We start from the raw sequence: 26,799 nt of genomic DNA, 5'->3' as shown, positions 1-26,799 counted from the left end.
TAAAGAATTCAATCCATGAACTGAAATAATGGAAATCTGCAGGACCCCAATGGATCTGGCAGAGAAAAAGTAGCCGATGAGAAAGTCCCCGTCGATTTGGCATTCCGTCCGTTTTAAGAGTGTTTTTTTTTCAACTATGACGGAGCGCTGCGGCGGTTTTAAGCGAAGCGGGAGGGGCGTTGTTAGCTAATTGTTTTATTTAGCTAGTAAGCAAGCTAGCGCCGGAGCTCTGGTATGTTAGCTTTTGTGCTAGCAGGCTAGCAGAGATAGATCAGGGGGAGGGGAGAGTTCCTTTGCTTTGAAATTGTTTCAGATCAGCTAGCTGGCGTTAGCATTAGCACACACCGGGGGGACTAAGCTTTTTTGGGGGGGTGAAGTTTTTTTTTTTTTTTTAACTTCTCGAGCTCGTATTTTTATTTTTTTTTACTGCGCATCTTTAACTTTTTCCGTGTGTTTTTGATTTGAACGTTCAAGACTAGTAGTGCTGGGACTATTTGATGTTACGATAATGTAGCAGCAAAAAAAGCGTTGCGGGGCTAATAACCATCAAGAGATTTTTTTCAAATAAGGGATTGATGAGTCGATTAGCTTGTAAGCTTTACAGTTGACGCTTGCTTGTCTAACGTTAGCATTGGTGGCTAGCGCCGGGGTTTTTTAAGAAGTTGTCTTGGGTTGACTAGCGGCGAGCTAGCCTGTGTTGGCTAGCAAGTTGGTCAGCGCTTTAACGGAGGGGATATAACTACAACAGCGCTCCACCCGGCGAGCTAACTGCCGATATTGTCTCCCGTCCCCCTCCTCCTCCTCGATGGTGATTGAGACAATGGACTCCGACGTTACAACCACACAGTGAGAGGAAACACAACAAAAAGGATGAGTTCGTGCTTTGTACCAAACGGGGCCAGTTTGGAGGACTGCCACTCCAATCTCTTCTGCCTGGTAAGTCTCTACTTGCTAAGCTAACTAGCCAGCTAGCTGTGATACAGAAGAGGCCAGAAAGCCATTTTGGCTAATCAGGCAACAAGCTTTGTAACGTCAGTGTGCAGGGACGCAGCGTGAAGGCAATCGGGGCCTGCAACTTGCTTCAAAAATCCGTGATCCGGCTAACTTTCTATAATGTGTGATTAGCAAAAAATAAATCAACAAATAAAAAGCACGTTGTTAATCTCGTGGGAAATGCCACGATGGTGTTTACACTAGCGTTAGCTTGCAAGAAACTAGCAGGCATTGATTTGTTAGGCGATGGTTAACAGGTCAACCCCAACAGGCTTTAATTATGTTGAAAACCTGTCAAACATCACATTTTTTAACTATGATGAAAGTGACTCATCAGCTGATGTTACATATCGGTAGATAAATTGTATAATTACTGCTACAAATTAGGGAGAAAATACAACACTAATCTAATTTTAACCTGACTTCGTGGTAGTGGTGTGTCATTAATAGTTGTCCATAACTGCTGAGTAAATGACCACGTGACAGTTGTGTTTTCAAGGCATGATTGTGTTGTCACATGTACAAAGTATTGCAAAACTTTCCAAGATGTCAGCAAGTCTCCGTTTTCAACTTTTTTTTCATTCAAATTGATTTCATGTATGACACCAGTCTTGAGTTTCCCATCACTCTGTGTGTGTGTGTGTGTGTGTGTGTGTGTGTGTGTGTGGAAACAGACCCACTGAGTTATGCCGTTAACAACAGATGATTGGCTTTAGATGCTGTGCAGCTATGTTGTTTACATTCTCACCTTTGCCTTTTTCTTCTTCTCTTCTCCAGGCTGATTTGACTGGAATAAAATGGCGACGTTTCGTGTGGCAAGGACCCACTTCGTCGCCCATCCTCTTCCCCGTCACCGAGGAGGACCCTATCTTGTGTAGTTTCAGCCGATGCCTGACGGCAGACGTGCTGAGCGTGTGGAGAAGGCACCACACCCCGGGTCGCAGAGAGCTCTGGCTCTTCTGGTGGGGGGACGACCCCAGTTTCGCCGAACTTATCCACAATGAGCTCTCCAGTAAGTGTGTGTGTGTAACATAGCTGTGTTACACTCAAACAATGTGTAAATAGCAACAGTATATAACAGTATTCACATGCAATCCAAACAGTTACATCGTCGCTTTAGAATTGTCACCACAAAGTCTAAAAGAAATCCAGAGCGTGGTTGTAGTTAACAGCTGCAGGCAAAATGGATCCATTTGTGGAAAACCGCAGTTCGTGTTTAAACGTGTTAAGTGTTCGACGATGAGGCCATCATTCTAAACGGCAGCAAATAATTCAAATGCAGTTTTAATGGTAGAATATCTGATGGTGTTGATGATGATAACTTGTGAGAGCAGAACTGATTTGTTGCCACTGGGTATTTTATAAAGTCTCTTAAAGCCTTGTGGAATCCGTTGGATCTCGGCCACGGAGGTGCAGACTGGTGTGGTAGCGTAATACAAAGGTGTTGTGCAGTAGTCACCTGACAGCTTTGTTAATCTTTATATTTGTGTGTGTGAGGGGGGGGGGGGGACTCCCTAAACTGCAGCACTGACCAGGTATTCTGTCTCCTATATTGAGGGGGTTAAAGTTTTACTAGAAAACAACACAGGCAGGGAGGGCTGCAAACACATTTGCAAGGTTTATTATCATTAGAAAATATGACTCGTGATTAAACATGTTGAGCGGAGCAGCATCCATAAAAAGTCCACGAGTGAACTAAACCTGGAAAACGGATCTAAAGCTTTTCACAATAACATTTCACTTTGTACAAACAAAAATGTGTTTAAAAGTTATCGTACAACTAGAAAGATGGAACTCAGTCCCCCTCACCGTTTACTGTGGACACAAGGCTGTTTTCTTTAACGTCACCGTCTTGTTTCAGGCGAGGAGGATGGCGAGTGGGAGAGCGGCCTGTCCTACGAATGTCGAACGCTCCTGTTCAAAGCCATCCACAACCTGCTGGAGCGGTGTCTCATGAACCGCGGCTTCGTTCGCATCGGCAAGTGGTTCGTTAAGCCATACCAGAAGGAGGAGAAGACCATTAATAAAAGGTACGTTTCCGCTTCTTAATAGCAGACAACAGAGTTATATGACGTGCCATAAATAGGTCCGACCCAACTAATTGTTATGTTGTCAAGAGGAGTTTACAGCCGCGGCTGCGTTGCGTTGCGTTTGAATCTGTGGGAATTACCTGCATCGCTCTACCTGACTCACTTAAATCCCGACTGATTCTACTCATGTTTTTAACGTGAACATGCTGATGTTATCTCGAGGAGTAAGAATTAGTGACGACAACATCGTCCGTATTATTTAATGTCCACCTACATAGATAGATAGATAGATAGATGGATGGATAGATGGATACTTTATTGATCCCGAAGGAAATTCAAGCATCCAGTAGCAATAACATACATAGAACATACATTAAACATACATTAGAATCTATACAAAAGCTATATAAAATAGAAAGTGACTAGAAATAAAATGTCCAGCACATGTTTACCTCGACGTAATTTACAACACACAAGAAGTAGCACAGTTGCTGAAGTTGAATATGGCAGCCCAGAAAGATGTATGTTCTTGTGGAAGAGCTGAACTTGGGTCAGTATTTGGTTGAGACAGTCTGCAGCATGTGCATATCGGCTGTTACAGTTGTCTTTTATAAAGATGTGGATTTACTGTGTTGTGTGATACATTTGTTGGGAACGGGGTTTGGAGCCTGTGTTCGGTTTTTCCACGCTTGTTCGAGGCGTATTAAAGACAGATGACTGTGAGTGTTGTACACATGTGTGCTGCAGCGTGGACAGCCTCTCTGGGCAGATGTCTTTTTTAATAAAGTTGTGCTTTTTAACTTCCCATAACATGTTCTGGCCTCTGCCGGCCTTTTTAATCGTTCACAATCCCATTTGGGGGGAGATGCTGCTCGGGCTGTAATATCAGCTATGTTGTTATAAGCTGATAACTGTTTTTAATGGGAGACATCATCATCTTCTTACAAGAACAAATAACATGAGGCTTTGTGTAACCGTGCCACTAGACTGTTGACTGTGCATCCGCGGCGGGGATTTAACACATACAGGTGTGTATTCTGAGGTCAGTTGTAACCGTATGAATTAATCATTTACAGCTAGATTCGTGCAGAAGTTGTGCTTCTCTTTGTAAGAATCCTCTCATAATAACCAGTCATTTTATTTTTTATTATTATCATAAGACGGGAGTATTTAAAGCCGGCATGTGTCCTTCTAATCAAATTCAGTGAATATGTCCTCACGGTCCATTCGCTGCCTTTTCTTTGTGCACTGTAAGAAAATCTGCAGCGCCGGCTGTGTGAATGTGAAAGAAAGAAAGTGGAGCATTTTAAATTTAGTTCTGAATAACTCACACTTTAGACTCCAGTAACTAGACCCTGTGAACGTGGGAAATCCTGATCCTGCAAGTGCTCGCTTCACCGGGAGGAAATCCCGCAGCATACGCTCCCCCGTCCCCCTGCAACAGTAGCGTTTATCTGATGCAATAATGTGACTCAACTAACTTTTATTCACCACACTCCGAAAAGACAACCTGAGTCGTCCCGAATTTAACATCTTTGTCATTCTAGATTATTTAAAATAAAAAAATGTCTGTTTTAAAATGGTAATTCTATTTGTTTATCCTTTATAATTTGTCATTAATTAGTTTTTGTTAATCTCAACAATGCCGCCAAGTTAAATTTTAAACATTCTTTTAATGTATAAAAAGAAACGTTAAAAAAAAAAAGCAGCAGCCGGCTCTGCTAGCTGGTGTTTTCTAAATTTGGAAGGAGCTGCTGGATGGACGAGATGCTGTTGTCATGGAGAGAAGCACAGCATGTTGTCAAGGTCGAGATGTGATGGAGAGATCTCGTTGCAGCTTTATTACCGATCGGGGATGAAGAGGAGTAATTAAGTAAATAATAAGTGGTTAACATTAGCAACACAATTTAAGTTGCTTCAAATTCATCAGGGCTGGTACGGGTGCTGGAAATCCTTGAAAACAGTTGAATTTTTAGTGTGGTGTTTTCAAGGTTTGAAAAGTGCTTAAGCACTGCTCCCAATAGACCTCATTCTGCACTCTATACTTTATTGTAAATTGTATATAAAAACAAAATTCACTGCTGGTAATTTTTATACAATATCATGTTTATATGTATATAACAAGTCTACTCTATTTCTATTCTATTTTTTTACATCATTTTAATTTATATTGTTAATTTTTTGCTATTGTTATTATTAATATTGTGTTTTTTGTAACATACTGTCCTTTGGCTGCTGGTGGCAAACAAATTTCCCCGTTGCGGGACAATAAAGGAATTCTGATTCTATGTGATGACATCTATGATAGAACAGAGGAAAGAAGATCTCCATATCTGAGGGACTGAAAACAGCATTTTCTGACATTTCTTTATGAAAAATGCCTTTTGATGATGAACAGATGATGAAAATAGTTGGTGATTATATTTCTGTGGATCTGTTAGTGGAATTAGTTTTCCTTTCATTTGTGGTCCTTCTGTAAAAAGCTGTCTCCAAACATCATGTTGGTTGTTTAGAGGACAATAACCTCTCATTTAATGTGATGAACAAGTGACATAATAAGTAGACTGAATACTGACCATTGGATTGATACAAATATGGAGTTTACCACAGCTGGAAGGGGCTGGAAGAGCATGGAAATGCACATTGAAATACTTGAAAAGTGCTTGACTTTGACTTTGGAAATGGTGTAGGAGCCCTGATTAATACTAGCAAGCTTACCTCATTGACTCGGCTTGATTTCCCTGTTGTGTCTGCCGTGAGGTCAGAGGCCGGCGGTATGTGCTGTGTGTTAATGTGTGTTATCAAAGAGGATTTAATAAGAACGGTGTGCTACACATTGTAATGTAGCAGGGTGTTTTTCTTTTCTTTTTTTTAACCCAAAAATGTATTCTCATCCTCCCGATCCTATTTTCTTTCACCCTTAAATTCAAGGCCTTGGTGACTGTTGAGGATTATTACACATTTATTGAACTAATAACTAATTTCACATCTGTCATCCAGCGTGTTGCATACTTTCTTATTTCAAGGGTCATGGCTCGCATCCAGAGAAATGTTTAATGTACACACCACCCACTCATTACAACTGCAAGGCAGAAACCGGTCTGTGTTGTAGGAATACAAGCCTGAGGTGAACCAGCAGCAGGAGCATAAATTACTGGTTTGGATCGAGGAGGGGGTGCACAGCTGTATTTCCTTACCTCTTTGCAGACAAGCGTGGTGACATAGACCGAGCCCCTTGAACTAGGGGGTCCTGGTGAATCCTGGAGTTCCCTGACGAGCTAATTTGAGCCTGTTGCTCTTTTTATTTGGCTCCGTTGGTCCGAGCGGACTTGTTTGATGCACGGCTCTTTTTTTGGCTCGCATCCCTGTCAATGAGAGTTTTTAGTGGCTGTATAAAAAGAGTTGTTGGTACAGACCGAGAGTTGATTTCCTTGCTTGCTGGTTTATTTTCTGCTTCTACATTAAAGATGTGTACACGTGTGTGTGTGTGTTGGTGTGTGTTGGTGTGTGTTGAGGCAGCACCTCTAACAGAAGAGTCTGGCAGCCTCTCTGTCGCCGCCGCTGTCTGGCTGGTGAACAGGGCAGTCTTTGGAAAATGCTGAGTGTGCACTGTGGGTTTTTTTTTTTTATACAGCAACCATGTCAACAAGTACTATTTTAGTGTGTTTTAGTCGCCCGGCCTTCCAGAAGTAGTTAGAAAACAAATATGAATATTGTTTTAACATTTCAGGACTATAATTATCTCTGTTTATTTTTGAACAGGTCGTATTTTAGGTCGTGCATGACGAAGGTCTCATAAAGGTTCAAAATGAAGCAGAGTGTTATGTGCACCAATCTGATTGGAGGTGTTGGTGCTCATGCTTCTCACATCATTTCCGCCCCTTTTCTTTCCTTTCTGCCCCCTTTTTTTTTTTTTTTTTTTTTTTTACAATGAGTGATGGCGACGTCTCGTGGTTGTAACACGGTTCGGGGCTTACTGGCATGATGGATGCGTTTTCCTTCACATATCTTGCAGAGGCGGAGCAGCGCCGACACAACTTGTCTCACACAGGTGTCTCCTCCAGCTCTGGTGTTTTTTTGTTTTTGATTAGCATTCTCCATAGTGTGACTCAGTCATGCTGACCTCAGCGTTTATCGCTCGCGGCCTGTGGCTAAAAGCTTCTACACTTTTACACATTGTGTGCATCAATCCACAGACATTGTTTTTTATTAATGCTTCTGTAAAAACTCACAATGCCTCTTGTTTTTTTTATCTTCGACAGCGAGCACCTGTCTTGTGCGTTCACCTTCTTCGTACATGGAGACAGCAACGTGTGCACGAGTGTGGAAATCGCTCAACATCAGCCTCTCCAGCGACTGAACGAGGAGCATCTCAGCCTCGCACAGCAGAACTCCAGCCCGCTGCAAGGTACGCCGGCCACGTACGCCGCTAAAATAACAGCTTTACACGTCTACAGGGTTGGTACGGGTGCTGGAAATCCTTGAAAACACATGACTTTTAGTGTGGTGTTATCAAGGTTTGAAAAGTGCTTGGATTTAGAATAAAGGTCTTGAAATGATACAAATATGGAGTTTACCACAGCTGGAAGGTGCTGGAAAAGCATGGAAATGCACCTGGAAATGCTTGAATTTGACTTTGGAGTTGTCCTACATCAGTACTGTGATGTTCCTCTCTGCCCTCCAGTTATCCTGAGCCCGTACGGCTTGAACGGGACCCTCACCGGTCAGGCTTTTAAGATGTCGGACCACCCGACTCAGAAGCTCATAGAAGAGTGGAGGCAGTTCTATCCAATCAGCCCCAATCCCAAGCAGACCCAGGAAGAAAAGATGGAGGAGACGGACTGGGAGGATGACTCGCTGGCAGCCGTGGAGGTCCTCGTCGGTAAGACATGGCAATGTTTACATAAAGTGTTGCTGAACTTTTACATTGACGGATATTAAAGAATAAGTTTCGTGTCTGACAGGATAGACTGTTTGAGAAACTGATGTTATATATTAAGGACAAGTGGTATTATTCTAATAAATTGGATGGTCTGGAATTCAACACACAGCTGCAATAAAACATGAATGAAAATCTCACCGTTGCCTCCTCCAGCTATCGGTGTGATTCTTCTCCCAACAACATGAAGATGGCTGCGAGGGTTTACACAGAATGCTAGAAAGAGATTAAAATAAATAAAAATACTGCAGCAATATCCTGTTGTTTAAATGTAATGTTTGTGTAAATGAATTATACATAATGAAAAGAACTATATGGTGAGAAATCTATGAGGAAAACAAATGTTCGGCTTATTTGGTCCGTGAAAACCTTCCGTAGAATCTCCATTGAACGGAAATGAAGATGAGGAAGTTTAGAGATACCCCTTTTTTCCAGACCAAGCACATATATTTCAGTACTACCGATACTTAATACTATCGTACATCTAATAATAACCTAATTAAAGGTCAGTGCTCCTGACCCAGAGCAGCCAGAGTTTTTGCTAACTAATAATAATTCTAGACTGATTTTTAAATGAATAATTGTGTTTTGTTCGTTTGCAGCGGGGGTCCGGATGGTTTACCCGTCCTGCCTGGTGCTTCTCCCCCTGTCGGACCTCCCTGCTGTGGCCCCTCAGGGCTCCGTCAACACCTCAGGAAGCCTGTGTGGTGCTCAGCAGGGCCAGGCCGCTCACAGAGACCCCGCCATGTCCTCCGTCACCCTGACTCCTCCCACGTCACCAGAGGAGGCTCAGACTGGTGAGACTTTGGAGCTGCATGGACACGTCCTCTGCCTTTTTGTTCCTGCTTCTTAAACAGTTTTTTGTCACCCCTCGTAGACTACCAGCCTGCTCAGAGGTGGCTCCGGTTGTCCTCTGCATCGGACGGCTACAGCTCTAACAACACGCTTCACGGCGGTAAAATCCCTCGTAGACTGGCCAGCCAGATGGTGGAGTCTGTGTGGCAGGAGTACAACATAAACCGAACAGGGAACAAGTATGTACCTTCCTTACAAATACCCTTTTGGGTCAAAGAAGCGCCTCCACGCTGACTGATTGGATCTGCCTTTTGTTTTAATAGGAGGAAGTTTACTACGTTGATCAACGGGAGCTGTGAGCAGGAGTCGGACAGCGCTGGACTTTGGGATTTTGTGGAGTGTACTCACCGGCCGCATTGCAACTGCTCACGGTATGTTGCATGGAATGCAATCAAAAGTGGTCTTTGGGGATTTACTGTATGTTAACAATTAAAAGAAAGTATCTTGTCAGCATTAGACGTGGGCAGGTGTAATAATATCATGTTATGAATATCCTGCCCATCAAAATATGATTAAAACATAATATTTTGTTACGTTAGGAAAGGTTAAATCTCTTTTTGTAAAACAATCAAATAACCTTAAATAAGATGTTCATAAATCATAAGTGATCCCTGCATAAATAGAAATAAAAATGTATTTTAATATCCTGTATTTATTCAGGGTCTATTTTGCCATCTCTAGACAGCTTATCGATATTTATAATTATCCTGATAATGGCAATTCACCACAATGAATGTTTTTTAATAACAATAAATTCCCTAGAAACATTATTTGTTCTTTTCTCCACACAGACATAAGAATCAGAAACAGCGATCCAGCAGCATCTCAGGACACCCGCCTTCGTCAGGCCAGCCCGCCCAGTCGGCCCCCAAGCACAAGCTGGGCGAGAAGCTTGAAAAGGGGGACAAGCAGCAGAAGAGGCCGCAGATGCCTTTTCACCATCGCAACTCGGTGAGCGAGGACCTGTCCCTGGAGCCGCAGACCCAGAGGCTGTGTTTGAGATCGCAGGAGGAGGGCCCGTACCCCAGCCTGCACCACGTGGACACGGTGGCCTCCAAAGCCCCAACGCTTCACACGCACGGCCCCCCCAGCGCCGACCTCGCCGGGTCCCCGCCTCCCCCTCCCCTCAGCCCGCACCCCTGCGATCACACGGAAGGTGACATGACGCCGGGCGGGATGAAGAACTCGTCCACGCCCATCCACCAACCGTTCTACCCGCCGTCGGTGGAGCCCTGCCTGCTGCCACAGAAGGGCTCGCCCGAGGAGCCCCAGATGGAGAACATGCCTCTGCCTCTGCCTTTCCCCCCGGCCTACAGCGAAACCTTGGAGCCCACCGTCTTCGTGGGCTCAGCCATCAACCCCAACGAAGACTCCACTCACAACCCTTGGAAGTACTTCAACCTGCCCAGGAAGAAGGCCTCCAGCTTCCTGACCCCCCACCTCCCCGTGGATAAGATACGAGATGATTCAGGGGGAGGAACGGAAAGTGTCGTGTCCGTCACAGAGTGAGTGTTAAATTCAGGGTTGGTACGGGTGCTGGAAATCCATGAAAACACCACACTAAAATTCAAGTGTTTTCAAGGACACTTGAATGTTAGTGTGGTGTTTTCAAGGTGTGAAAAGTGCTTGTATTTAGACTAAAGGTCTTGAAATGTGTGTTGTATGTGATGACATCTATGATAGAACAGAGAAAAGAAGATCTCCATATCTGAGGGACTGAAAACAGCATTTTGTGACATTTCTTTATGAAAAATGACTTTTGATGATGAACAGATGATGAAAATAGTTGGTGATTATATTTCTGTGGATCTGTTAGTGGAATTAGTTTTCCTTTCATTTGTGGTCCTTCTGTAAAAAGCTGTCTCCAAACATCATGTTGGTTGTTTAGAGGACAATAACATCTCATTTAATGTGATGAACAAGTGACATAATAAGTAGACTGAATACTGACCATTGGATTGATACAAATATGGAGTTTACCACAGCTGGAAGGGGCTGGAAAAGCATGGAAATGCACATTGAAATGCTTGGAAAGTGCTTGAATTTGACTTTGGAAAAGGTGGAGGAGCCCTGTTAATTTAAATAGCATCTGTCTGAGTGTCTCTGCACCGTTTCTTCTCTCAGGTTGATGTCGGGCTCCACGCAGCCCCTGAAGGTTTGCCAGCAGCTGATCCAGACCTACGCCCAGCGGAGAAACAGCCATCTGTCCTCCCGAGGAGAGGGGGAACACAGCGATGAGCCGGACCCTTACGCCTTCGTAGAAGGAGACGATGAGTTCAGCTTCACCGAGAAGAAGGACAAGCCTGGAGCGGAGAGAGACGGCAGCAAGAAACACAAGGTGGGTTCCCGATACTAAGAATCTGCTTCTGATTCCTGGTTTAAGTCTTTAGATATAATAGTCTTGTATTAGATTTTAGAATTTTCAGACTATTTGTTTTGCTACAGTTCTGTTTTTGTTCAATGGAAAAATACAATTACATTTATATTCATTCAATCATTGAGGTATTGACAAAAAGTTTCATTATTTTGTTATCGGTAGTGAAACTTTTTTTTGTCACATCTCACTAGTATTTAAAGATTCCCCAGCCGTGCCAGTATTCCAGTTTATGTCTTTATAAATAGGATATAATACCAAATTCCAGGTTTTGACGTGTTACACAAATGGAGGCACCCTCATACATGTCCTGATCTCATGTGATGGTTTTCATTTTGTGTCCCAGGTGGAGGAAGGAGCTGGACCAGCAGACGGTAAGAATACCTTCCCTTGTGTCCGTTTGTTTGTCTGTCACTTAATTAAATGTAATGTTTGGACTGTGGCGTCTGATTCACGGCCTCGTCTTGATTTTTGTTTTCGCGGTGCAGATGGTCAGAATCCATCAGGCAGTAAACCTTCAGCCTCCACCAGCCTTATCCACGAGAACGACCTGGCCGTGTCCTACAGCGATCTGGATAAAATCTTCAACTCGGACGAAGACGAGCTAGCGGTAAGAGCATCCGTCTCTTACCCTGTGTTCTGGAAACTGCTGCTGGTTTTAAAGCCTGTAAAAACATTGAAATAGAAGATTTATCAAAGGTTTTGTTTCCACAGCCCGGATCCAAAAGAGTCGGCGTCGGTACAGACGACAAGTTTGGCTGTAAAGACAACAAGGGGGCGGCGTCGGACTCTCTGTCCTGCATAAGTGAGGAGGCCGAGGCTCATTGAATCACTGAATGTTGCTGTTGTTTTCCATACGTTCCTAGAGGGGTAACGATGTCTTATTTCTGCAGGCTCGGCAGACCTGCACCAGATGTTCCCCACCCCGCCTTCCCTGGAGCAGCAGGGTTACTCCCCCATGAACTCCGGGAGCAAGGACAGCCTGGAAGCGGGGTCGGGCCTCACCCTGTTGGACGGCAGCCAGCTCAACAACCACTTCAAGATGGAGGTGGAGGAGGGATTCTGCAGCCCCAAGCCATCCGAAATAAAGGTGCACGACACGTCAAACACCTGTCAAGTGTGAAGCAAGTGGAGCTTTTTGTTAATTCAGCGATTTTCACCGTTCTTTTTTTTTTTTTAGGACTTCTCCTTCGTATACAAGCCAGAGACGTGTCAGCTGTTAATCGGCTGTTCCATGTACGCCCCCCTGAAGTTGCTACCCAGCCAGTGTCTGCTCCCAATCAAAGTGCCGGAGGACTGCGTGTACACGCCCAGCTGGACGATGGGAAAACTGGAGCTGATTCCCCCGGTGACCAACATCAACATCCTCACTAAAGACAGGTCGGTGCTTTGAGTTTTAACAGCGGGGAAGAGGACCGTTTGGGTATGGAGTTATTGTCTGGCGGCACTTTATCTTTCACATTTTCATTATGTTCATTAACATGTTTGTTTTCATTTAAAGCAACGTATTACAGACTGTATACGTTTCCTGTAACTGCAACTAGATCTGAAACTTCGGCCTCATTATGTGATGGCAAATAAAAGTAATTAACTGGAACCAGTTGAAGGTGCTAATTGTTTTTCAGTTGCCACACGGATAAGAAAAAGTATTTATAATTATGTCATATTAACTAATTACTTAATAACAACCTGTTGAAAAACAAAATGAGTTGACTGAATTCATTGTTGACTTTTGAAATGGTAATTTGAGTCGAGATATTTTGCAAAAAGTGAATAAATTAAATTAGCAGAAGAAGCACTTTTTAAAAGTATGTTAGAAGTTTAAATTGGATAAGATGTTGGATTTAAATGCAGTTAATTTCCATATAGTAATTATGTTTAGAAGTTTAGCTGAAGAAGATACTTGTGGAAATGGCGTTTCTGATTTTCCTCTCTCCGTCACAGTAATGTCCCCAGTGTGGAGCCGGACTACAGCCAGACCTACACCCCCCAGACCCACACCCCCTTCATGTCCAGCAGCGCCCCTCCAAGCAACAGCGGCACGGGCATCCTGCCCTCCCCGGCCACGCCGCGCTTCTCCGTGCCCACGCCTCGCACCCCACGCACTCCACGGACGCCCCGCGGCCCATCCAGCGTCCAGGGCTCGCTCAAGTACGACAACTCTGACCTTTACTCCCCCGCCTCCACCGCCTCCACCTGCCGGCCGCTCAGCTCCGTGGAGCCGGCCACCGTCCCTTCCATCCCCGAGGCCCACAGCCTCTACGTCACCCTGATCCTCTCCGAGTCCGTCATGAACCTCTTCAAGGACTGCAACTTCGACAGCTGCTGCGTTTGCGTCTGCAACATGAACATCCGAGGGGCGGATGTGGGCGTGTACCTAAAGGACAACGGCGAGGCCCAGTACCCGTGCACATGCGGCTTCAGCGCCGTCACCAACCGCCGCTTCGGCCAGTCGGCGGGGCTGTTTCTGGAGGACGAGCTGGACGTGGTGGTCCGGGGCTCCGACTCCAGCCGGGACACCGAGCGCTGCTTCGAGGAGCTGCGAGCTTCCACGACGCGCAAGGCCGGCAGCCTGACGGAGAAACCGCCGGACGAGTTGATCCTGCTGCTGCAGGACCAGTGCACCAACCCTTTTGCCCCGATGGCGGGCGTGGAGTACCCCAAGCAGAGCTCCGCCCCCAGCTCGTTTCTGAGGGTGGAGGAGAGAGACTGTTATAACGACTGCTATATGGCGCTGGAGCACGGCAGGCAATTCATGGACAATATGTCGGGAGGCAAAGTAGATGAAACACTAGTGAAAACCACCTGTCTTCACCAGTGGCCAAAATGCAAATGTATGTACTACATAAAGCTCATATTTCCCACCTTTTTTATTTTAACCGCAAATGTGCTAAAAATAAATGTGCTTGTTTCCCTTTTTGCAGCCGCAGACATGAGCAAGCTTTTCTCTCAGGACGTCCTGCGGGTGCTGCTGTCCCTCCAGCCGGTGCTGCAGGACACCATCCAGAAGAAGAGGAGCGTGCGCTCGTGGGGCGTTCAGGGTCCACTCACTTGGCAACAGTTCCACAAGATGGCTGGGAGGGGATCATATGGTACGTGTTCCTAGTCGGCGTTATCTCAAACTATTATTTAAAATCTGTTTTCGAACATCGTTGTGGTTAAATTCAGGGTTCATACGGGTGCTGAAGAGTAGTGTTTTCCAGGTTTGGAAAGTCCTTGGATGTAGACTAAAGGTCTTGAAATGTGTGTTGTATGTGATGACATCTATGATAGAACAGAGGAAAGAAGATCTCCATATCTGAGGGACTGAAAACAGCATTTCCTGACATTTCTTTATGAAAAATGCCTTTTGATGATGAACAGATGATGAAAATAGTTGGTGATTATATTTCTGTGGATCTGTTAGTGGAATTAGTTTTCCTTTCATTTGTGGTCCTTCTGTAAAAAGCTGTCTCCAAACATCATGTTGGTTGTTTAGAGGACAATAACATCTCATTTAATGTGATGAACAAGTGACATCATAAGTAGACTGAATACTGACCATTGGATTGGTACAAAGATGGAGTTTACCACAGCTGGAAGGGGCTGGAAAAGCATGGGAATGCACCTTGAAATGCTTGAATTTGCTGTTGGGAAAGGTGTAGGAACCCTGTAAGTTACCCTGAACTAACATTTCCAGGTACAGACGAGTCTCCCGAGCCGCTGCCCATCCCCACGTTCCTCGTGGGCTACGAGTACGACTTCGTGGTGCTGTCTCCCTTCGGGTTGCCCTACTGGGAGAAGCTTCTCCTCGACCCCTTCGGTTCCCAGAGAGATGTTGGATACGTCGTCGTCTGCCCGGAAAACGAAGCTCTGCTCCACGGAGCCAAGACTTTCTTCAAAGATCTGAGTACTATGTATGAGGTACGCACCTGGCGGGAGGAAACTCATCTTGTACCGACATGTTTTTTTTTTTGTGCTTTTATAAAGTGATTCATACAGTTCCGTTTTTTTGCATTCACTCCCTTTATTTATCTTTGTCGACAGGCGTGTCAGCTCGGGCAACACAGGCCCATCTGTAAGAGTCACCCGGAGGGCGTCCTGAAGGTCGGCACCACGGAAGGCAGGAGCATGACGGAGCAGCCCCTCAGTGACTGGTTCCTTAAGATGGCAGCCAGAGACGGAAACAATGAAGCCTTTAATAAGCTCAAGCTCTTTGCTCAAGTGTGCCGCTATGATCTAGGTAAGATCTCGACTCATTAATCTTTCATTAAGTGATCACATAGTTTGTCCAACTGATGGTTCCTTTCCCTCCTCAGCTCCGTACCTGTCGGAACAGTCCCTGGATAGTTCCCTGTTGTCCCAGCGCAGCCCCACCGTGGCCTCCTCCTCCTCCCAGACCTCCAGCACCTCCTCAGGACCCCAGAGCACTAACACTACCAGCTCCAGCACCAGCTCTGCCCCGCCTGCCCAGCCTGCCCCGCCTGCCCAGGTCAACAGCACCCCCGCTCCCTCCTCCACCTCAGGCTCCCAGACCGTCGGGGGGATGGCCTCCGCCAAGCCAAGTTCTTACACGGCGTTCGGGCCAGGGGGGCTGCAGGGCGCCGCCTCCCAGAACGGCCCCCAGTCCAACCTGCAGGGAGGAGCGCCGGCAGAAAACGGGCCCTCTGCTAACCAGCCTCAAGGGCCCACTGAGCCACCGGAGAGGTAGGTCACCGCCCTGAGAGTCCGATAATCATCCAGACAGAGATCACATTTTGTCCTTAGTTGCTTACTGACAAAGACTCTTATGAATCATTACTTACAGATCTTCAACAGCGCAGAATTACAGCAAATGATTTATTTGATCCCCCAACTTTTTTCTTTCAAAAATTATAAAAGTCCAAAAATACACATGAATCCAGCTGATATTAAGCAAATATAAATATTCCCTTTTATTATGTTTGGAAATTGTGATAAAATAGAGTTAAAATATGAATCTGTCAATAAAATGTGTGTGTATATATATATATATAGAGAAAGAGAGATCTCAGAGCCACATAACTAACTCTTTTTAAAAAGTAGTTTATTTTCCACTAAATGTCTTTTTGTGTGTGTGAACTGTAGATGGAAACCTTTTTATGATAGGAAGTCCATTAATACTGTGTTTTCTGTAACCAAGCCCGAGCGTAACCAACCTGCTTCCTGTTGATAGCGGCTCATGCATGTCCAGTCTGCGTATAGACGGAGGTTGTTTTCTAAAGCGGTGTGTTCTGCATGGATATATATATAAAGCCGACCAATCAGAGCCGGGCTGCACATTCTCCTACAGCCGACTCATCACATTCTGTCTGGGTTTCTGGTCCACACAGCTGTTCCACAGACAGGAAGCTGTTTCATCCAGTTTCACATATGTAAATGTAGGACGTGACAACATGCTGCAGCCAATCACTGCACACCGCTGTCGAGGTGAGACAGACAGACAGACAGACAGACAGGAAGCTCTGATCGCTAGTAGTTTACATTCATCTGGGTGTTTTTTGATGTTCCATTAAACTTCAGTGAAGATTCACATTTACTACCTAATTGACATGCAAACTTTTTTTTAATTAACCGATGTCATTAAATCTTTACTATTTTAAACTCTAACCATGTCTATCAAAGTTGTTTTTATACCAGAAAAGTGATGTCGCAGCTCACCAGGAAGAGAGAGGATGGATGTCTGGCTAGATAGCTTGTTAGCTTTCTCTTCTCGGAAGCGAGACGGAGACCCAAATATATATAATTTCCTGTAACCACTGTAGCGTTAAAGGAGGAGCCAGCTGTGAGGTCGTTGGCTTGTTAATTCTTGTTCCAGAAAACTACCTGAACAAGGTGTCACTCGTCTGACAACAGTGTTGTTTCCTCCGGTGTTCCTCCGGTGTGATCAGATAAAGATGGATGAAAATATCTCCTGTGGGTTTTTTTTCTTGAGGCCTGAGTTGTAAGTCTTTGTTTTAATCAACAGCACAATGGAGCGAGACAAAGTGGGGAAGCCGACGGACGGAGAGTCCCACGCCGTGTCTTACCCGCCTGCCATCGTAGTTTACATCGTGGACCCCTTCAGCTACGAGGACGCAGTGCGCGAGGTCCACTCCAGCGCCTACACGCTGGGCCTGCTGCGCTGCTACATGGAGATGCTGCAGTTCCTGCCCGCTCGCATCAGGAACGCGGTCTCCGTGCAGGTACGGCTCCCGGTCTCCTGTCGCATGCTTCCTGTCCGTCACAATCCACTGGATTTGGGGGGGGGGGGACTGGGACTGGCACTCGTTAGCAGACACTAATTGAGGCGGTGACTGCAACACCTGTGAAACAGTGATACTGAATTGCATCAACATGCCGCAGGGGGAACACAATAGGTGTGAGAACGGTTTCAGCGTTGGTCTTTGGAGGGATCGAGCTGGTTTATAGTGTATAGTGGTGAAACCAGAAAATCCAGAAATAAACGGTTGTACACTCGGAATAAAGGTCTATTTCTGTGGGGAGCTTCTACCTGTTGTTATCAGACACGTTCTCTTACTTTAGACAGACTTTTAGTGGATGCAATTTGATGTGGTGCTTTACTTTTACACCGATGTGTAACATTAGGCTCCAGCTTCTCCCCGTCTTCATCCTTTTTTAAATGCTTTTCTCTGTTAAATGTGTTTAACATCCTGGAAACATCCTTCAAACGCTTGTTGAGACCCTTCATGTCTGCTTCACTATTTAATTTTTCCTAAAATGAGATGGTATTTCTTCAGGAAGTGCAGTCAGCCTGGAACAACAAAGGGGTTTTCCAGTAATACCCACTTCTGTGCAAGCTCAAAACCTGTATGCAGAAATATACAAATTCAGCATTTTTTGGAATAGGAGAACACATTTATGCTGCAAGCAAAGACACTGTAGTAAAGTAAAGTGGTTTGGTCTGAACCCGTAGAACTGGTTTTAATTCAAATATCTCGAGGTGCGAGGAGGTCCCGGGAGCCTTTTACAGTCCTTCCCTCGGCAAACTTGGGAGCGACACTGAGCCCCCTCCCCCGACGACATGACATGAGTCCTCTAGTTTCATACGACAAGTCTTAACTGTAGCATTAAACCTGAGACCACTGAAGCCTCCGTGAGACGGTGATGTTTGCAGGGATCACCGAGGATCCAGTGGGTCTCACAGGGTCACCTGAATATGATTTGATTTAACGGAGAGACTGTCAGAAGATGCATGGTGGTGTTTTATGTGAAGCTGCTGTTAAAGCTGCGTGTGGGAGAGGGGGTTACTGCGTCCCACTGGGCCTTGATGTTAATCAGCCAGGAAACGGACGGAGATTCCCAGTAAAGTGTGTTTAACAGTTTAGATGAAGCTGAATGTTCTCAGTGAAACCAGACAAATACAACACAGCTGGAACATGACGTTTGTATTTACCAAACATTACATTTGATCATTTAATTTATTTGAATGTAACGGCTACCTTTTCTGTTAGTAAGTAAGAATGAGTATTAAGAGATCTCACCCAGAATTTTCCTTCAGATTCTCTCTTCAAACCTCTTTTATTGAAAGCTATCACTAACTAAAAGCAAGTAAAGATGCCTGTAGAGGTAGAGTCCACGCTCTGGATGAAGGGGATGAGGGGTTCACCTTGGCGAGTACGATCATGTGGTTCGAGAGCTGAAACCGTGCGGCGGAGAATAGACCCTGTGTTGTTCGGACCTCGTGTAACGTTCACTGTCGTCTTACTCCCGTCAGATCGTTCCCTGCCAGTATCTGCTGCAGCCGGTGCGTAGCGGCGAGCGCCACCTCTACGGACAACACCTCAAGTCGCTGGCCTTCTCCGTGTTCACGCAGTGCCGGCGTCCGCTGCCCAACTCCACCAACTTCAAGGCTCTGACGGGCTTCGGCCCCGGTCTGGCCATCGACATGGCTCTCAGGAACCCCGAGGTAACGCTCAGCGGCTTCAGCTGCACGTCTCACACCGGCCGGCGACACTTACTCCTTCTTTAACTAACCCGTTTACCTCCGCAGAGGCCCGAGTGTCTGCGTCTCTACACGCCGCCATTCATCTTGGCGCCCGTGAAGGACAAGCAGACGGAGCTCGGCGAGACGTTCGGCGAGGCCTCCCAGAAGTACAACGTCCTGTTTGTCGGCTACTGCCTGTCACATGACCAGCGCTGGCTGCTGGCCTCCTGCACCGACCAGCACGGGGAGCTGCTGGAGACCTGCATCATCAGCATCGACGTGCCCAACAGGTCAGTGCACGTGTTTTACACAGGGGTGGTACGGTGCTGGATCCTTGAAAACACTCGAGTTTTAGTGTGGGGTTTTCAAGGTTTGAAAAGTGCTTGGATTCAGAATAAAGTGCTTGAAATGTGTGTTGTATGTGATGACATCTATGATAGAACAGAGAAAAGAAGATCTCCATATCTGAGGGACTGAAAACAGCATTTTCTGACATTTCTTTATGAAAAATGACTTTTGATGATGAACAGATGATGAAAATAGTTGGTGATTATATTTCTGTGGATCTGTTAGTGGAATTAGTTTTCCTTTCATTTGTGGTCCTTCTGTAAAAAGCTGTCTCCAAACATCATGTTGGTTGTTTAGAGGACAATAACATCTCATTTAATGTGATGAACAAGTGACATAATAAGTAGACTGAATACTGACCATTGGATTGGTACAAATATGGAGTTTACCACAGCTGGAAGGGGCTGGAAAAGCATGGAAATGCACCTGGAAATGCTTGGAAAGTGCTTGCGTTTGACTTGAACCCTGGTTTAAAGTGTCGGCGTGTGTTTCAGGGCTCGCAGGAAAAAGGGCTCAGCCAGGCGAGTGGGTTTGCAGAAGCTGTGGGAGTGGTGCCTCGGCCTGGTGCAGGTGACATCGCTGCCTTGGAGGGTGGTCATCGGGCGGCTTGGTAGGATGGGCCACGGCGAGCTGAGAGGTAAACACACACACACACACCTGCCGTGCTTGTAGACCGTCATTAAATCCATGAACACTGACGAGCTGTGATCCCCATCCAGACTGGAGTATTCTGCTGAGCAGGAGGAACCTGCAGTCGCTCAGTAAACGCCTGAAGGAGACGTGTCGGTTGTGTGGCATCTCTGCTGCCGACACTCCCAGCATCCTTAGCGCCTGTCTGGTTGCCATGGAGCCCCAGGGTTCCTTCGTCATCATGCCAGGTAAGAGGAAAACCCCCGTGATGAGAGTTAAGTTGAGTACGTTTCTGGATCTGACGCCGCGTCTCTCGTTCTCTGCAGACTCCGTGTCGACGGGTTCGGTGTTCGGTCGCAGCACAACACTCAACATGCAGACGTCGCAGCTGAGCACCCCTCAGGACACTTCCTGCACCCACATCCTGGTGTTCCCCACCTCCGCCATGGTGCAGGTCAACACTAACACCACAGAGCCCATCGACATCAACTTCAACCCCATAAACCCTGGTGAGTCCTGCAGCTGAAAACGCCTGAGAAGAAATCCACCACTGGAATGTTTGCTCAACCCCAGCGTGTTTTCTTCTCTGCAGACGGATCCGATGGAATGGGCATCTTCGACCTGTTTGACAACGACATGGTGGATCCAGACCTCATCAACATCTTGCCCAACTCCCCCACAACCTCACCCGTTCACTCCCCCGGCTCCCACTACCACCAGGGGGGAGACGGAAGCAAGGTCTGTACCTTCTCTTAGAACTCATTTATTAAATGTCTCTCACAGAAGAACCCATTTTAGTTTTCAACCTCTTATTGCTCACACAGAACAATTTACATTTTGGTGTCAACATGTCTTTATTCTTCCATCATCTACTGAGTTAAAGCAACTTCAGCATTTTAATGTGACCTAAGGAGTGGAGCCCGATATCGAGATCATGCTTATAAATAATAAAAAAGACGGGCTCAGATAAACGAGGGAAACTCCTCATGCGTCATGCAGCGTTTAACAGACTTCAACGTGTGCCGATGTGCTGAAATAATGAAGTTACTGCTCCCGGGAAACGGAAAAAAGTGGGACAATGCAAGACATCTGAATCCAGGCATTAATTAATTTGGACTACAAAACACCGATGTGTATTGGCTGCTTCAAGGTTTAGACACACAGAACACAAACTACTCCACGACAGGTGTGGAGCTCTGAATGGCTGCGAGTGCATACAATGCAATATTTGGCCACTGGGGGGCAGTGTAACTTTCTGACCACTAGATGTGTAAACCATTCAGAAAAAGACGACACAGTGAAACGTACGAATCTCATGAAGTCAATGTGTGTTTAAAATAAACGTACATGATGAACACTGACTGTGTAGATGTAATATTTTATAAAGTCGGTAAATATGAATACATTTAAAACATTTCTGACTATTCATGTCCCAAGCTCACTAAATCAGAACCTTATAGTAACAGGATAGAAAATCAGAGTTGCTAGCAAAATGAAAATACCAGACTGTCATTGTAGAAGCATTGTCGTCTCGTGTTCGTGAACGTTCCTCGTTTCCTCGTCTCGTGTTCGTGAGCGTTCCTCGTTTCCTCGTCTCGTGTTCGTGAACGTTCCTCGTTTCCTCGTCTCGTGTTCACGAACGTTCCTCGTTTCCTCGTCTCGTGTTCACGAACGTTCCTCGTTTCCTCGTCTCGTGTTCATGAACGTTCCTCGTTTCCTCGTCTCGTGTTCGTGAACGTTCCTCGTTTCCTCGTCTCGTGTTCATGAACGTTCCTCGTCTCGTGTTCGTGAACGTTCCTCATTTCCTCGTCTCGTGTTCACGAACGTTCCTCGTTTCCTCGTCTCGTGTTCGTGAACGTTCCTCGTTTCCTCGTCTCGTGTTCACGAACGTTCCTCGTTTCCTCGTCTCGTGTTCATGAACGTTCCTCGTCTCGTGTTCGTGAACGTTCCTCGTTTCCTCGTCTCGTGTTCACGAACGTTCCTCGTTTCCTCGTCTCGTGTTCATGAACGTTCCTCGTCTCGTGTTCGTGAACGTTCCTCGTTTCCTCGTCTCGTGTTCACGAACGTTCCTCGTTTCCTCGTCTCGTGTTCATGAACGTTCCTCGTTTCCTCGTCTCGTGTTCACGAACGTTCCTCGTTTCCTCGTCTCGTGTTCATGAACGTTCCTCGTCTCGTGTTCGTGAACGTTCCTCGTTTCCTCGTCTCGTGTTCACGAACGTTCCTCGTTTCCTCGTCTCGTGTTCATGAACGTTCCTCGTCTCGTGTTCATGGACGTTCCTCGTTTCCTCGTCTCGTGTTCACGAACGTTCCTCGTTTCCTCGTCTCGTGTTCATGAACGTTCCTCGTCTCGTGTTCGTGAACGTTCCTCGTTTCCTCGTCTCGTGTTCACGAACGTTCCTCGTTTCCTCGTCTCGTGTTCATGAACGTTCCTCGTCTCGTGTTCGTGAACGTTCCTCGTTTCCTCGTCTCGTGTTCACGAACGTTCCTCGTTTCCTCGTCTCGTGTTCATGAACGTTCCTCGTTTCCTCGTCTCGTGTTCGTGAACGTTCCTCGTTTCCTCGTCTCGTGTTCTTGAACGTTCCTCGTTTCCTCGTCTCGTGTTCATGGACGTTCCTCGTTTCCTCGTCTCGTGTTCACGAACGTTCCTCGTTTCCTCGTCTCGTGTTCATGAACGTTCCTCGTCTCGTGTTCGTGAACGTTCCTCGTTTCCTCGTCTCGTGTTCACGAACGTTCCTCGTTTCCTCGTCTCGTGTTCATGAACGTTCCTCGTTTCCTCGTCTCGTGTTCTTGAACGTGCCTCGTTTCCTCGTCTCGTGTTCGTGAACGTTCCTCGTTTCCTCGTCTCATGTTCGCGAACGTTCCTCGTTTCCTCGTCTCGTGTTCGTGAACGTTCCTCGTTTCCTCGTCTCGTGTTCATGAACGTTCCTCGTCTCGTGTTCGTGAACGTTCCTCGTTTCCTCGTCTCATGTTCACGAACGTTCCTCGTTTCCTCGTCTCGTGTTCGTGAACGTTCCTCGTTTCCTCGTCTCATGTTCGTGAACGTTCCTTGTTTCCTCGTCTCGTGTTCATGAACGTTCCTCGTCTCGTGTTCGTGAACGTTCCTCGTTTCCTCGTCTCATGTTCACGAACGTTCCTCGTTTCCTCGTCTCGTGTTCATGAACGTTCCTCGTCTCGTGTTCGTGAACGTTCCTCGTTTCCTCGTCTCATGTTCACGAACGTTCCTCGTTTCCTCGTCTCGTGTTCGTGAACGTTCCTCGTTTCCTCGTCTCGTGTTCGTGAACGTTCCTCGTTTCCTCGTCTCGTGTTCACGAACGTTCCTCGTTTCCTCGTCTCGTGTTCATGAACGTTCCTCGTTTCCTCGTCTCGTGTTCCTGAACGTTCCTCGTTTCCTCGTCTCGTGTTCTTGAACGTTCCTCGTTTCCTCGTCTCGTGTTCATGAACGTTCCTCGTTTCCTCGTCTCGTGTTCATGAACGTTCCTCGTCTCGTGTTCGTGAACGTTGCTCGTTTCCTCGTCTCGTGTTCCTGAACGTTCCTCATTTCCTCGTCTCGTGTTCACGAACGTTCCTCGTTTCCTCGTCTCGTGTTCGTGAACGTTCCTCGTTTCCTCGTCTCGTGTTCACGAACGTTCCTCGTTTCCTCGTCTCGTGTTCATGAACGTTCCTTGTCTCGTGTTCGTGAACGTTCCTCGTTTCCTCGTCTCGTGTTCACGAACGTTCCTCGTTTCCTCGTCTCGTGTTCATGAACGTTCCTCGTCTCGTGTTCGTGAACGTTCCTCGTTTCCTCGTCTCGTGTTCACGAACGTTCCTCGTTTCCTCGTCTCGTGTTCATGAACGTTCCTCGTTTCCTCGTCTCGTGTTCTTGAACGTGCCTCGTTTCCTCGTCTCGTGTTCGTGAACGTTCCTCGTTTCCTCGTCTCGTGTTCGTGAACGTTCCTCGTTTCCTCGTCTCGTGTTCTTGAACGTGCCTCGTTTCCTCGTCTCGTGTTCATGAACGTTCCTCGTCTCCTCGTCTCGTGTTCATGAACGTCCCTCGTTTCCTCGTCTCGTGTTCATGAACGTCCCTCGTTTCCTCGTCTCGTGTTCATGAACGTTCCTCGTCTCGTGTTCGTGAACGTTCCTCGTTTCCTCGTCTCATGTTCGTGAACGTTCCTCGTTTCCTCGTCTCGTGTTCATGAACGTTCCTCGTCTCCTCGTCTCGTGTTCATGAACGTCCCTCGTTTCCTCGTCTCGTGTTCATGAACGTCCCTCGTTTCCTCGTCTCGTGTTCATGAACGTTCCTCGTCTCGTGTTCGTGAACGTTCCTCGTTTCCTCGTCTCATGTTCGTGAACGTTCCTCGTTTCCTCGTCTCGTGTTCGTGAACGTTCCTCGTTTCCTCGTCTCGTGTTCGTGAACGTTCCTCGTCTCGTGAACGTTCCTCGTTTCCTCGTCTCGTGTTCGTGAACGTTCCTCGTTTCCTCGTCTCGTGTTCGTGAACGTTCCTCGTTTCCTCGTCTCATGTTCACGAACGTTCCTTGTTTCCTCGTCTCGTGTTCGTGAACGTTCCTCGTTTCCTCGTCTCATGTTCGCGAACGTTCCTCGTTTCCTCGTCTCGTGTTCGTGAACGTTCCTCGTTTCCTCGTCTCGTGTTCGTGAACGTTCCTCGTTTCCTCGTCTCGTGTTCATGAACGTTCCTCGTCTCGTGTTCGTGAACGTTCCTCGTTTCCTCGTCTCATGTTCACGAACGTTCCTTGTTTCCTCGTCTCGTGTTCGTGAACGTTCCTCGTTTCCTCGTCTCGTGTTCGTGAACGTTCCTCGTTTCCTCGTCTCGTGTTCTTGAACGTTCCTCGTTTCCTCGTCTTGCAGGGCCAGTGTGCCGACCGGATGGAGTCCCACGAGGAGGCTCTGAACATCCTGCAGCAGCCGATGGCTCTGGGCTACTTCGTCTCCACAGCCAAGGCCGGCCCGCTGCCCGACTGGTTCTGGTCCGCCTGCCCTCAGGCCCAGAACCAGTGCCCACTCTTCCTCAAGGTACACTCCATCCATTCTCACTGCTGATCTGTGATTCATGACATTCTTAGTCTCAACAGAGCACCCCCCCCCCCCCCCCCCCCTTTTTTCCTCATGGATTAATTGGCTAATTTATTTTAAATGTCAGTGTACTTTACTGAAGCCAAATGCAACGATGCATGTAAAGATATTTTTACTTTACAAGCAGAAAACCAGAGAATTGTAGTGATAAATGTATGAATGCATCAGTTCAGTTTTATTTATAGTGTCATGTCACAACAGAAGTGATCTCAGGACACTTAACACATTGAGCAGGACTAGAATACGCTCAAGATTTCCAGTCAATGCAGTTTCAAAGTCCCAACATCACCCAGGGGCAGAGTTACAGCGACAGTGGTGAGAAAAAAACTGCCTTAATAGGCTTTTAGGCAGAAATCTGGTGCAGCCCAGGCCCTCTGGTTCCAACTACATTTGGTGTTGGTAGTAGTTTAGTAGTAGTAGCATTAATAGTAGTGGTGGCATTAACAGAAGAGATCTTTTAAAATAATGTCTGTGTAGCAGAAATGAAATCACTTTTAATTTGGGTCTCCGTCTTCCCCCCCAGGCCTCTCTGCACCTGCACGTGTCTTCTGTCCAATCAGACGAGCTCCTGCACAGTAAACACTCCCACCCCCTGGACTCCAACCACACCTCCGACGTGCTCAGGTACAGTGCATCGGATCAGGAGAGTCTGCTGTGTGTTTAGATACGAGGAATGATGTGTGTGTTGATGGCCGTTTCTGCATCACAGGTTCGTTCTGGAGCAGTACAACGCCCTCTCCTGGCTGACGTGCGACCCTGCAACCCAGGACCGACGCTCCTGTCTGCCCGTTCACTTCGTGGTGCTCACCCAGATGTACAACTTTATCATGAACATGCTCTGAACTCTAAACGGGACGAAACTGCTGAGATTTGATTGGATGGCTCAGTCGAACCGTGGATCGCCTGACCGCTCAAAAGGACCTCACACTCCATCAGGGTGAATGGAGGAGGCGTAGCTCCTCCTCCTCCCCCCCGGTGTGTCTCATGCAACACTGACTGACCACACGTTTCTGATCAATCAATCAGATGCCAAGAATCCATTTTTCGCATTTTGGAAGATCAAGGGATGTTTCATAAAAGGTGAAATAAATTGTCTTTTTAATGACTGTACATTGCAATCTATGAAATTTTATCTTAATGAAATGCCTGCATATATTATTTATTGTAAGTTTTTAAATGTGGAATTTTTAATGCTTAATATCTTTTATATATTACAAATCCTAGAGGGTGTGTACATCTCACTGTAAAGGAATTGGTTTAAAAGTGTAATTTTCAAATTACAACACGGAAAAACCTGTTCAAATGAATTTGCTGTAGATTGCTTTTAGAATATTATTTTTTCAAAGGGTACAGACCTTTTTATTGCCACGCTGTAAAAATGAAGTAAAAGCTGGCCTGGGCATTTGTGTCCCAACGAGTGGACGAGACTGACCGGTCTCTCCGCTTCGGCTCCAGAGTCTCTCGCACAGTAACTCAATGAGCTCTGAAGAGGAATTAAAAGGTACATTGTCAGATTATATATTTTATATAACAGATTTAGGTAATTGTGTGTGTATATGTGTATATATAATTGTGTGCCGCTACTGATGGTGCAGCTTCTGTTTTAGGAATAAAGTGCGTCTACCTAAAGCTCTTCGT

General features: G+C 46.3%; 1 protein-coding gene across 2 annotated transcripts; it reads left to right on the top strand.

Moving 5' to 3' along the window:
- Positions 1–7: 7 nt before the first annotated feature.
- On the top strand, positions 8–26,784 carry LOC311019536 (mediator of RNA polymerase II transcription subunit 13-like). Of its 2 annotated transcripts, XM_084019057.1 has the most exons (30): positions 9–936; positions 1,771–2,005; positions 2,855–3,023; positions 7,286–7,431; positions 7,708–7,905; positions 8,565–8,759; positions 8,840–8,996; positions 9,081–9,188; positions 9,609–10,322; positions 10,942–11,155; positions 11,538–11,565; positions 11,680–11,801; positions 11,906–11,996; positions 12,085–12,281; positions 12,372–12,571; positions 13,136–14,025; positions 14,116–14,283; positions 14,871–15,094; positions 15,218–15,413; positions 15,490–15,877; positions 17,157–17,373; positions 18,906–19,097; positions 19,182–19,405; positions 19,958–20,100; positions 20,183–20,341; positions 20,420–20,602; positions 20,686–20,831; positions 24,937–25,101; positions 25,685–25,785; positions 25,871–26,784. In XM_084019057.1, the coding sequence occupies exons 1-30, from the start codon at positions 871–873 to the stop codon at positions 26,001–26,003; spliced, it is 6,369 nt and encodes a 2,122-aa protein (XP_083875183.1). In that variant the 5' UTR covers positions 9–870; the 3' UTR covers positions 26,004–26,784. The 2 variants fall into 2 exon arrangements, with proteins under 2 accessions (XP_083875182.1, XP_083875183.1); XM_084019056.1 differs by having other exon boundaries at positions 8–936; positions 11,538–11,801.
- Positions 26,785–26,799: the final 15 nt, after the last annotated feature.

The sequence above is a fragment of the Eutrigla gurnardus genome, assembly GCF_963514095.1.
Source record: "Eutrigla gurnardus genome assembly, chromosome: 10".
Lineage (NCBI taxonomy): Eukaryota > Metazoa > Chordata > Actinopteri > Perciformes > Triglidae > Eutrigla > Eutrigla gurnardus.
This window is presented reverse-complemented; position numbering and strand designations above follow the sequence as displayed.